General features: G+C 35.0%; 2 protein-coding genes across 2 annotated transcripts; both read right to left on the bottom strand.

Annotated features, from left to right (window-relative positions):
* Positions 1–486: 486 nt before the first annotated feature.
* On the bottom strand, positions 487–1,535 carry LOC100718593 (olfactory receptor 13C4-like). Its single transcript, XM_013153300.2, is given in 2 exon segments — positions 487–1,451; positions 1,454–1,535. Coding segments are annotated over 2 exon segments (1,047 nt in total).
* Positions 1,536–11,055: 9,520 nt separating this feature from the next.
* LOC100718863 (olfactory receptor 13C3) lies at positions 11,056–12,317 on the bottom strand. The gene has a single exon (XM_005004139.4). It carries the CDS (start codon positions 12,274–12,276, stop codon positions 11,305–11,307), a length of 972 nt encoding a protein of 323 aa, XP_005004196.1. The 5' UTR covers positions 12,277–12,317; the 3' UTR covers positions 11,056–11,304.
* Positions 12,318–12,646: the final 329 nt, after the last annotated feature.

Here is a 12,646-nt window from a genome sequence, read left to right as displayed (position 1 = left end):
GACCAATGATGTAGAATGTTTCTTCATATATTTCTTTTCTGTTTGTATTTCTTCATCTGAGAAATGTATATTTATTTCAAAACCCATTTTTGGATCAGGTATTTCATTTTGAGGGGTCTGATTTATTCAATTTTGTGACAAATTTTCTAGCTATAACTCCTTAGTCTGAAGAACAACTGGCTGAAATTGTTTCCCAATGTGCAGATTATCTTTGCACTCTGTTGGTGATTTCTTTTGCTCTGCAAAACCTTTTTAATAAGATGAGTTCCTCGTTAATGCTTCTTTTTTTAGTATTTCCAGTGTGATCTGGATTTTGTTCATGAAGTCTCTGCCTACACTTATATAGGCAGATTTCTATCCATTTTCTCCTCCAACAAATCTAGTGTTTCTGTTTTAGTGTTTTAGATCTAAATCCACTTCAAAATAATGTTTTGATCATTATACATTGCGGAATGCCTACATTAATTCCTCAGTAAAGGTCAATATTTAGGTGTTGTTACCTATTTTTTGACAGAGCAAGTATTTCACAGTGGCTTTCACATCCTTATTTCTCAAGCTATAGATTATAGGATTCAGCATGGGAGTCATTACTCCATAAAACACAGAAACAAGCCCTTCAGTAGCTTGGGAACTATCCTTCCCAAGAAGGTCTTGAGACTTGGGTTTTGCATACATAACAAAGATGGTGCCATAAAATATAATCACTACAGTCAGATGAGCTGAGCAGGTTGAAAAGGCCTTGCGTCTTCCTGTGGCTGAGTTCATTTGCAAGATGGTGTAAAGAATAAATGTATAGGAGAAAAAAATGACCAGAAGAGGAAGAACCAGGAAAACCATATTTGAAATGCTTAAGGTAACAAGGTTGAGGGAGATATCAGCACAAGCTATCTTGAGAACAGCCAAGATCTCACATAAGAAGTGATTGATAATGTTATTTGTACAAAAAGGTAATGTCATGGCAAGAGATGTTTGCACAATTGAATTTATGCCACCAGAGAACCATGACACACAAGCCATCAGTGTACATACTCCCCTGCTCATGATGATGGGATACCTCAGAGGGTTGCAGATGGCCACATAGCGATCAAAAGCCATCATGCCAAGCAGGAAGCATTCTGTTGACCCCATTGCAAATCCAACAAACATCTGCACTGCACACCCAGAAAAGGAAATGTTTCTTCTCTTTGAGATTAAGCTCACCAGTGTGGAAGGAACAGAGGAAGATGTATAGCAGATATCCAGGAAAGAGAGGTTCCCCAGGAAGAAGTACATGGGAGTGTGCAGTAGAGAATCAAAGATGCTCACTGTGATCAGAACACCATTGCCAGTTAGAATCACCAGGTACATGACTAGAATCACAGCAAAAAAAATTATCTCAAGTTTTGGGTAACCAGAGAGTCCCAGAAGAATGAATTCTGTCACAAATGTCTGGTTTATCTTATCCATGTCCCAGCCTTCAGGATATCAAAGGAAGATTCAACCGAAAATGCTTTTGCGGTCAAGTAACAAATATAATAAATGTCTTAAATAAGCATTAACTTTAGGATAAAAGTGATTTAAAGTCCTTCCCTTCAATTATCTGGCTAAAATACAATGATACTGAGATTCTGTACCCCATCTCTCATGTGTAAGAATATATCTAGTAGAAGAAACAAATTCAAAATTATTCTTCCTTATTGTTGAAAATACTCCAAGTTGAATTTTCTAAAATCCCCATTACACTGCAGACACACAAGCTCAAGTTCTTCAATTAGTCAATCCCAGTAAGTAACAGTGGAAATAGCAGAAAAATAGCCTGGATTTAAATCCAACATTTAAAAGAAATGTCCAGAATTTTAAAAACAGTTTTGATTTTTACACATACTTCCTTGTCTACATAAAACATTGATTTTTTTCCATTCAGAAAATTGTTTATTTTTGTAGGTTAGTCATTTGATCATAGCAAATGGAAATCCATGTAATGCAATTTAACATCTGTTCAATACTAAATGTTTTTAGCTCAAAACTAAATTGTTGATTTTAAAGGAGAAGCTCATTTTTACATTGCATTTTCTATAATAATATTGCGTTAACCCAGTCTGCAGGTATGTGATAGACAATCTTTGGAGAACAATATGTGTTCTCTCATTTGCTTATCCTACAACTTCAGGATTATTTGTAGCAATTATATTTTAAGTGAATCTGAGAAAACAATAAGAAGGTTTAAGTATATTTGTGTATATGTGTGTATACATATTAGACTTTACAAAGAACAAATTAATCTTCTGATTATTCAGAATTCTGCTTTCTTTGAAAGATGGCTAGTGGTTTCAGTCTAAAGAAAAGCATGACCCATGGCTCCTTCACAGTGAGGTCTAGAGATTTTTGTACACAGTACAAACTATTACTGTGCCTTGTTTCCCCTCACTCACTATTGAAGTTTTTGCCTAAACAATCACTATTTCAGTCTTTCAAAATTTTTATGCATACATATCTCCTGATGTTCTTTTGTAAAATATAAATCCTTTCTTAGTCTTGAGAAGACAGGTGAATGTGTATTTTAAATAAACTTCCAGAGCATAAAACAATAGTTGTTCCAGAGCCACAGTTTGAGCACAAAAGGTATTGATTTATCTAATTGCAATTACTCAGATGTTTCTAACCCAAATAGATTTTGTTTTGTATTGCAGTATAGACTACCATAACAACTTGAAAAATGACTAACCATATCATCATGTATGTTTTCTAGTAAGCTTTCAGACATCTGGTTGCTTAATAATCTTATAAATAAATACTATTGAAAGAAAACCAATAAAACGCTTTTTGCTGTACTGGTATGTATACAGGATTGTTGATAGGCTTATTTGAGTGTAATCCTGTTCTAAACCAGTTAATGAGGGGAAACATATGACCCATTATGAGCACCATCAAAACGTTCACAATTTAGTGAGGGAAACAGAAAAATCTATTCACGGAACATTTTGATATAGAATATAATTATATCACATGACAAGAATGAATATTTTATTATTATTATTATTATAGAGCTAATGAGACAAGAGAAAAGGTTCTGCAAAAGAGTAAGACTTATGCAAGATCTCAAAACACAGGTAAAAATTAGGCATGTCTAGAAGAAAAACAAGAAACAGAATATCCTACAGTGAGAATAACTTGAGCAACTTGTAGGAGTGGTTTCCCTGTACCTACTTCTCATACAAGGGACTCCGGAGATAAGACGAATCCTATGCAGAAGTGGTGAAAAGCATTTCTGGAAAGGCAAAGATCCAAAGGTCACCTCAGAGACTGGCACTTCTCTTCACGGGGACCTGCTTTATACTGGGAACACAACAGACAGCAGAGCACTTACAGCCTGAGACTTTTGCTGCCAGCCAAACTTTACCTAGAACTCACTTTTGGGGTGTCTTTTGAGCAGATATGTTACAGGAGGCATTGACCAGACAGGTTATCAGTAGTTACTATCTGACAGATGTACACAAAGGCCATCGTTTTATAATCACTACTAATTTTCCAATTCAATTTCTAGCCTAATGCAGTTTATTGTCTGGTGAAAAGTGGAAAATTTCTCTCTGGGATGTAAGTCTTGGAGTTAGAAGTCAATTATTCAAAGAGAGCCTTACTTTAGAAATAATTTTATTAACAAATACCAAATAGAAATTTTCAACTTTGAAGAGAGGCACAAATGAGAGAATATTGAATTCCCAATGAGAGATGAGAAAATTGAGCCTCAGAGCAATTGTAACTTATACTTATTCACATGAAAACCAGAACTACAGATTCCCATTTGCCAGCTACTCAGCCTGAAATTAGCTCTCTTGGCTAAGGCCACAGGGCTGATAATGATTACATGCAAAATGCAAATACATTTCCATGTCTAGCAGCATTAAAATCTGTACATAAAATGTGCATCAGCCAAAAAAAAAAAAAATGGCCGGTGAGTTCCACAAAAAAATTGAAAACACAAAGATAAAACGTAAATGTACTCATTTAACACTCTACAGTGACTTAACTTCTAATTACAGAGGAAGGCACAGGGCAGTCAGATTGCATCATATCCCTTGAAAAACTCCATTTTTACTCAAATTATTCTATCCTCACATTGCTTACAATAAATCAATATTCTCCTTAAGTGGGGTTTGGAACCTGCTCAAGGGATGTTTTAGATACAGTCCTTTCAGGATCCCAATCAGGAACATATAAGAAGTCATTGACTCACCTGGAAACATGGCAATGTACCAAATGCAGCCATATCAGGATCTTGATTCAGGGACTCTGTTATTTTCCTCTTCCTGAGGATGGTAACAATGATACATAACAAGGAGTTCCTAACTCCTTCCTCCTGTCTCCTGCCCTCAGCTTTCTCTTCCTGATTCAGTCCTCCTTTAGCCAAGCCTGTCTGGCTGTCTTTAATTTGCATCTACTCCAAGCCCTTTAAATTCCTTGCCTTGTACTCTGTGAGATGATCAAGGTCATGGGGAAGTGACAGTCTCTTTTGCTCATCTCTGTACAACTGTGGCTTAACCCTCTGCTCATCACAGATAAGCATTGACTGAATTGGTAAGGTTTACTTTCTAAGTAAGTAAGCAGTTTCTTTGTGCTGTATTTTTGGATTTTAGTGTAGGACTACTTAGTAAACCCAAATTGTTCATTTGCAGCAAGCTCTCAGTTTAAAACAAAAGTCACTTTTTGTTAATGCAAAAGTTTCCCTCTTGGACAAGTTATACATTCTAAGCACATAGGGTAACCAAACAGTCGCTTGAGTTTATATGGCAATTGAGGTAGCCTGAGAAAGAAAAAAAAAAGGTTCTAGGTTTGGGGTTCATTTTTTTTTCAAATATATAGCAAAACAGAGCAAGAAATTGTTATTTTAATTATCTTACACATTTGTTTGGAGAGTAACTCAGAGAAAACATGACATACATTCATTAATACAGTATAGACTGTAATAATGAACATATTAAGCCATAGATGTACTTAATACCAATGGGAGCACACCGAATAATCCCAGCACACGGAAAGGCTCAGGGTAGCAAGATTACAATTTCATCTCCAGCTTGAACAACTTAGTGAGATCCTATCTTAAAATTAAAAATAAATAAGGATTAGGAATGTAGCTCAGGGCAAAGGCCCTATGTTCAATCCTCAGTAACCGCAAAAAAATTCATCTTTAATAATATTTTAATTATGAATGAAAAGGTATAGATTCAAAGTATTCTGTGCCCCTTTTATAAAGATAAATTATTACACCCTCCTAATAGAATCCAGTACTTTTGTTGTATATTTGTGTCGGCAATCTGAAATAAGGTTCACCAAATAATGCCCAAATGTGAAACAGTAAATATTTTTACACCACTGTTATTATAATTGTTCCCAAATTCCCAAAGCAATTTAAAGTTGGAGTGAGGGATCTATGGAATGCAGAAACTTGTGATATGACGGGGACAGTGTCCCACCAGCCAATTATGAGTGGTACTGAGATTATATTGTGGCTGAAGTAAAGCTCAGAGAGAAAATGTGTCTCTCCTGCTCTTGAAATTTTGGGAACAGAAACAAATGTTCACCAAACAAACTTTAGGAAATATGAGTTTTTAAATTAAGCTGTATCTATCAACACTAAGTTAATCAAACAGCTTAAGAAATTACAAGATCACATCACAAAATCATTTCAAAAATATGTTATAATTCTAAAAGTGATTAGATATTATGAATGAAAAAATCATACAGATATTCTCTGTACATTAAACATATTGTCATGTAACTTTTTTCCTTACATTTTCTTCATTCATTAGATAAACTATTTTCATGAAAATGCCATCCCCAACCTTTTTTAGAATGAAGAGAAATACAGATAAATAACACAGTCAGTAAATCCACAGGAGACGGCTTGAGGGGCTAAGGATTTTCATTGGGTTGGGTTAACCATCATCTGTGGCTGGGGATTCTCCATAGTCCTTGAACTATGGTTAGAAAAAAACAGGACATATTTTTAGGTGGAAAAACAAAGACATTGTCCCCGGATAGAGTCAGGCTGATGTGAGTCATGTTATGGATGAGAAGCAACTGGACCTAGCCAAGGCTGAATGGGTTTGGCAGTCCAGCTATACGGCGGAAGGATGAGCGTATCTTGCCCCAATGTGATATCAGGCTGCAAGTTAGCTTTAAATTTCAAAATTTCTCTCATATGAAATTTCCCTCATACGTCGCCTTTTTGTTATCTGAACAAGAATAAAGCAGGCAAATGATGCTCCAGCAAGCACAGGGGAAGAGGGAGTGACCAGAGGCTGGGGACCAGTGGCACTGTGTTCAGGATTTTCCAGAAAGCAGAACTCAAGCTAGTGCTGAATCAGGCAGTGACAAAGTGTAATTTTAGAGTGCATGCTAAATTTTACCATTTAAATATCACCTAAAAGGAATCATTAACAAGAATTTTAAAAGGTGATTACTGTTTTGTAAATGTAAGTCATTTAAATAGCTAAATAATGTGCTTGATCAACAAATATGGTATGATTAAATAAAAATTACTACCATCGAAAAATAAAATAAATCCAAAAGACAAAAATGAATTCATATCATAAGGCAACGTAAGTAAAAACAACATTCCGGAATGACTATCTTAGACATAGTGTCAGATAGGCAGATAGCATACAGTAGAAATAAGTTGGTTTTGGAAAATTTGTTAAGCTATAACATAAATATTAATACTTCATTATAGCTGTAATTACCCAGAATATGTCAGATTTACTATAGAATTCTTGAATTCTGAAAAAAGCACACATATATTGTGTCTTTCCATAGACATCAGCAAATAAAATGCACACATACACACGCGTAAATTACAAACTGGAGTGCATGTATGTTCATTCAATACTAATGAAAACTGATTAAGGCACTGCAACACCTTAAGTTTAGAGGAAGAAAACTGTAAGAAATCATTTATAATGAGACTTGATTTTTTCATATACATGAACAGAGGTCAGTGTGATAAAATAATGTTCCCAGGTAGTTGTTAGCATTTGATTTGGAAAGAATTCATGGCTTTCTTACTAAATCAGGGAACCAAATAATGACACTAATGAAATTGTGTGAGTATTTTTTCCTGTGGGCAGAACTGGAATTGTAACACGGAACATTGTATTGCCTGAAAATATAGGCTTTACATGACTGGGTAGGATATAAACTGGGAGGCACTTCCCTGGTGAACCTAAAGAAGCAAATTTTCAAAGTAGGATTTGTCTGTCTATCGTAAAATTCAGAAATGGACTAGAACTGATACATGAAGTCTGTATTGTCTGTGGAGTAGCTTTTGGAGACATATGATGACAGGGCATGGAGGCATTCAAACAATAAAACAGTGAATGGAAAAGTATTTATCCTTCTCTTTCCTTTAAAAGATGAAAATACGTATTAATTTTTTTTCCATTTGACAAAAATCAGAAACAATATCCAAATGAAAGAATCATAAGACACCATAGCTGGCAAGTGGATTATGTTAGCTATCAACCATGTTTCCAGGTGAATAACAGTGACTCTTGATTGAGAGATTTGCTTTGGATTTCATTTACATACCTGGGAAATGAAGCAACTACTACCATCACATTAGGATCCAGAGCAAGAATATTATCTGAACTTGGAGGCTGTTCTTTTATTTAAGGCATTCTAGATCAAATTCAACAATGAGTTGCAAAATAACACAAACAATAGGCAGTATTTCCATCCAAAAGTGTGCACCAATAAAAGTTAAAGTATACAATCAGAGTGATTTTAAAAACCAAATTTAAGACTTTTATAACTGAAGTGTGTTAAAATTTGATATACACAAGAATTAATTGGAAATAAGCATTGGATATATGGTTGAAACCCTGAAAGGAAGTTTATGGAAGAGATAATGAGAATTATATAGGCGCTTACAGAAATTTCTGTGTTTCTGAAATATTGTTTCTTGTTCTTTGCCTCTTTTATAGTAGAGGGACATTCAAAGCATTTGTGAATTGCAGAGGATGGTTATTTGCTCAATATGAATGGGTGACAGTGTAACTAAATACTGCCACTGGCCATTTCCTAAAAGAACAATAGTAATAATTTTTTCTTTTCACCATTTTAAGGTGAGATTAATGTGGTTTTTTTTTTGTCTCCTAACCTCATGCATAATACAGTCCTATTTGTCCCTACTTACTCAACCATACTTTTTCATTACTGAAAGTTATGTAGAAAATAGTATCCATATTTATGCTACCAACTTCATGGATGAGGTCTCTGGCTGAATCTAACAGTCCCAACACACAAAGAGGATAATTTAAGGAAAAGTAATGACAAATGGAAAGAAGGAGAAATGATTGCTGATTTTTTAGAAAAGATCCTACAGAAAGCTCTTTGGCATGCTCCAACTAAGATCTATTTAGAGTTCCCTATTTCCTGCATGATAGTATCTTGAGGAAATCAACATGTAGGGTCCCCAGTATAGACTCAAATTCTACTCGAGGAGCCAAGAGTTAATGGCAACAATAAGATCGGTATATCAACTAGTGCTGACTGAAAGATTCTAAAAACCTTTGCTCTAAATTGACCTGGGCAGTTGGAACTGCAGTTTGGAATTCACCCTTCTTTCCTGAAATTTCTTCCTCCTGCAACCTCTGTCCTCTAACATTGTGAAAGCCTTACTTGATTACATACTTGAGTCTCAAGGGTTCTATAAAACATTTAGCCCTGAATAAGTGGACAGTGATTAAAACATCTGGATTTTCTTGAAATTTATAGTCAATCAACATATAGATTGTATTATTTTATAACAAAAATCCACTGGAATGAGAAATGATGTAATCTTTTCATGTTCACGTTCCTCACCACACTGTCCCGCTGCTTAACTGGAGACATTGCTCACACCATGGCTTACATGTTCCTGAAGATTCATTTCATTAACTCAGTGTGAATCATGCACTTCAGTTTGTGCCACTGTCTGTACGTCCAAATATTTATATAATCTGGAAAAATATAATCATATCATGTGTAAGGATGTCGTGATATCCAAGGATTTATCATATGATGTAAGTATGTCCATGATTACATCAAAATGATGCAGACAATGAAGACTAGTGGGTATGGATAATGACACGAGATAACTGAACAGAGGTTTGAATTTTTAAGCTGAATAACATGTTATGGTATTTTATTAAATTATTCCTTTTTAAAATATTTGCAAATTAACATTTCCAATGAATGTGTTAAAGAAAAAAATGTATGTGTATGTTTTGAGTTTTGCTGTTGTGACCATAATGTCCCAAATCTATTCAAAATGCTTTGCTCTCACTGTAATTTTGACTGTGAAGAGGAGCCAGACTTTGCACAGCCCAGATCAGGCAAACAACGTGGAGGAGCAAGCGCTGCACTGCATTTTATTTGCCTGTCTTCCCATTGGATGCACTTGGAAGCAGCTTCCCACATATTTTTATCACATCGGCAGGAACATGAAAGAGAATTTTCCAGACTGCTTCAGAAAGTATGAGCAACAATGAGATTATTCAAAGAGAAGAGTATTGTATAGGAAATTAATGATGATGTATCTTTTATTGCAATAATTTTTTAAATTAAAACATTTGCTACATGTTTTCCTTGCCCCTTGAATAGAAATACAAATGTGTGTGTGTTTCTGTAATTAGAATTGCAGACAAATTTGCCAACTTTTGAAATGGTGTTTAGGAAAATAGTATAAATTTTATGATAGTAATTCAGTCTGACATTTGGCCTATTATTTTCAATTCTTGAATTCATCCTGTGAAACTGTCTTTATTTTACAATTTTTTATAAAAAATTAACCCCTATTCCTGATAGTACATCCACTGATTAAATTATGAAAAACATGATTAACCTGTGACTCTTAGTTATTACAAGAAAGATTAGAAGTTACATTTTGGGAAAGTACCAATAATTGTAAAAATTTCTTTTTATGCTTTTCAAATTTCAGAAAATACTGACTCAAATCAAAAGTCAGTGTTCTTAACTATGTATTGTAGATTTTCTGATTTTCCAGAGAGGGGAGTTTATTACTGAATCTATTAGTTTTCTGATCACTGATAAACATGGGTACACTCGTGTATGTCAAAGCCACATCACATACACCCTTACACACCTATGATATATTTAGCAGGTGGTGAGTTCAGCTGGATAAATAAATCTGCATATAATATTCAGACACATGTGCAGGAGTTATAGCTCAGGGGCGTAAGTGCTGCCTGACAAGTGCAAGGTCATGAGTTTGATTCCCAATACAACAAAATGATACTGGCACTTTTGATGCTGCAATGCAAAAATTAAGTTAGGAGCTAAAGAGTTAGGGAAGGCAATAGAAAAAAATATTTTTATATGCTTACAGTTTTGTTGTAATAAAAATTTAAAAAGAGAATTAAACAAGAAGTAGGTGCAGAGGGTCTGTAATGGGATGGAGGAGAGGCAGTGTAACAGGACAGCAGGATTTAGGATCAGATCATTTAGGTATAAATCTGGGTAAACCCTAAGGAAATGGATTGAGAAAGAATGAAGTGTGATGTAGATACAGAATTAGATATAGGTATAGATATAGATACAGATACAGATGATATAGATATAGTGGGGGTTTTTGGTGGAGACAGATAATTAGTCTAGTAAGTATTAACTTAGAGTACTGGAGGGGCTCAGTAGTAACTCAGTCCTCAATTGAAGTCTTTGCTTCAATTCTAAAATTGTGTGACAGTATGACTCACGTATCAGGTTAGCTGTTTTCCCCAATTTATTAAAAATTTAAATGACACCAATGATTGGATTTTATTTGTTTATGTATTTATTTATTACAAGTAAGATAACTATGGCTTACAAATAATACATAATAATAAATGATATATATTAAAATATATAATAAATGAAAATATAATGCATTTTAAAGTCAAAGTATACAATACAAAATAAATCTATGCTAAATCATTTACATAGGTAGGGGAATTGTAGAATTTATGGTCTTCTCTCTCCTTTCCCAAAGTCTGTGTGTGATTGTTTCCCACTGTTTCGACACAGTCAATCAGGAACAGCCATTTAAGTTTCCTCCAAAGATAAGATTCTAATGGCATTTACTGTGTTTTTAAAATCTGGATCAGAAACTACTGTAAGCTGAGTTTATTTCACCCTATACTCCTCAGGAATTTTAGCTGAACATAGTTAGAGGAGGCTAAGAAAAAAAAATCTCTGTCTTTAATCATGATTTCTCCAAAGAAAAGTTATCACTGAATAGCCGTGAATTAATTTTTGTTCCTGTAACACAGTGATCTGAATTTCCTGTTGTTATTATTGAGTAGCTTTTCGGTTCAGCATATATTTTACAGCAGCTTTTACATCTTTATTCCTCAAGCTGTAGATTATAGGATTCAGCATGGGGGTCACTACCCCATAAAATAAAGAAATCAGCTTGTCCAAAGTTTGAAACTTGTCCTCCCCATGCAGGGCTTGGGCCTTGGGTTTTGCATACATAAAGAAGATGGTACCATAAAATATAACCACCACAGTCAGATGAGCTGAGCAGGTTGAAAAGGCCTTGCGTCTTCCTGTGGTTGAGTTCATTCGCAAGATGGTGTACAGAATAAACATATAGGAGAAAAAAATGACCAGAAGAGGAAGAAGCAGGAATGCTATGTTTGATATCATCATGGTAATAATGTTGAGGGCTATATCAGCACAAGCTAGCTTGAGGACAGCTAAGATCTCACATGTAAAATGATTGACAATATTATTCCCACAGAAGGGCAATGTCATGGCAAGAGATGTTTGCACAATTGAATTTATGCCACCAGAGAACCATGACACACAAGCCATCAGTGTACATACTCCCCTGCTCATGATGATGGGATACCTCAAAGGGTTGCAGATGGCTACATAGCGATCAAAAGCCATCATGCCAAGAAGTAAACATTCTGTTGACCCCATTGCAAATCCAACAAACATCTGCACTGCACACCCAGAAAAGGAAATGTTTCTTCTCTTTGAGATTAAGCTCACCAGTGTGGAAGGAACAGAGGAAGATGTATAGCAGATGTCCAGGAAAGAGAGGTTCCCCAGGAAGAAGTACATGGGAGTGTGCAGGCGAGAATCAAAGATGCTCACTGTGATCAGAACACCATTACCAGTTAGAATCACTAGGTACATGACTAGAATCACAGCAAAGTACATCATCTCAGTCTTTGGGTATCCTAAAAGACCCAAAAGAAGAAATTCTGACACAAATGTCTGGTTAATCATACCCATGACATTCACTTGTAGCATGTCAAAGGAAGACCTGATAAATATATATCTACCGCCAAAAAATAAATGGTACAAAGTATCTGAACTATCTTTTTTAGAATGTGTTAAGAATTGTTGCTTGCAGGCCTGATGTACTTATCAGATGATGTAAATTTCTAGTATGCAATGAAATTGGAAAAACCTTTGCCCCATTGCAAGATGTGAATGTTTACCCAAATTCAAACACTCATACAGAAATAATGTTTCCTGTTGTTGAAGACACATTCCTTAACCAAGGTTTATAAAGCCCCTACTTAATTACTAACTATAAGGCCGTCTTTTTCATTCTGTATGTTCTAACAATGCAAAAAGAATATACAGATACAGTGGAATGTACACACATATGTACATA

The sequence above is a fragment of the Cavia porcellus genome, unplaced genomic scaffold (assembly GCF_034190915.1).
Source record: "Cavia porcellus strain 051 isolate PalLab524CR breed Dunkin Hartley unplaced genomic scaffold, mCavPor4.1 scaffold_1, whole genome shotgun sequence".
Lineage (NCBI taxonomy): Eukaryota > Metazoa > Chordata > Mammalia > Rodentia > Caviidae > Cavia > Cavia porcellus.
This window is presented reverse-complemented; position numbering and strand designations above follow the sequence as displayed.

Coding starts and splice junctions, on each gene's coding strand:
- LOC100718863 (XM_005004139.4), bottom strand. CDS start 12,276: ATGCTACAAGTGAATGTCATGGGTATGATTAACCAGACATTTGTGTCA.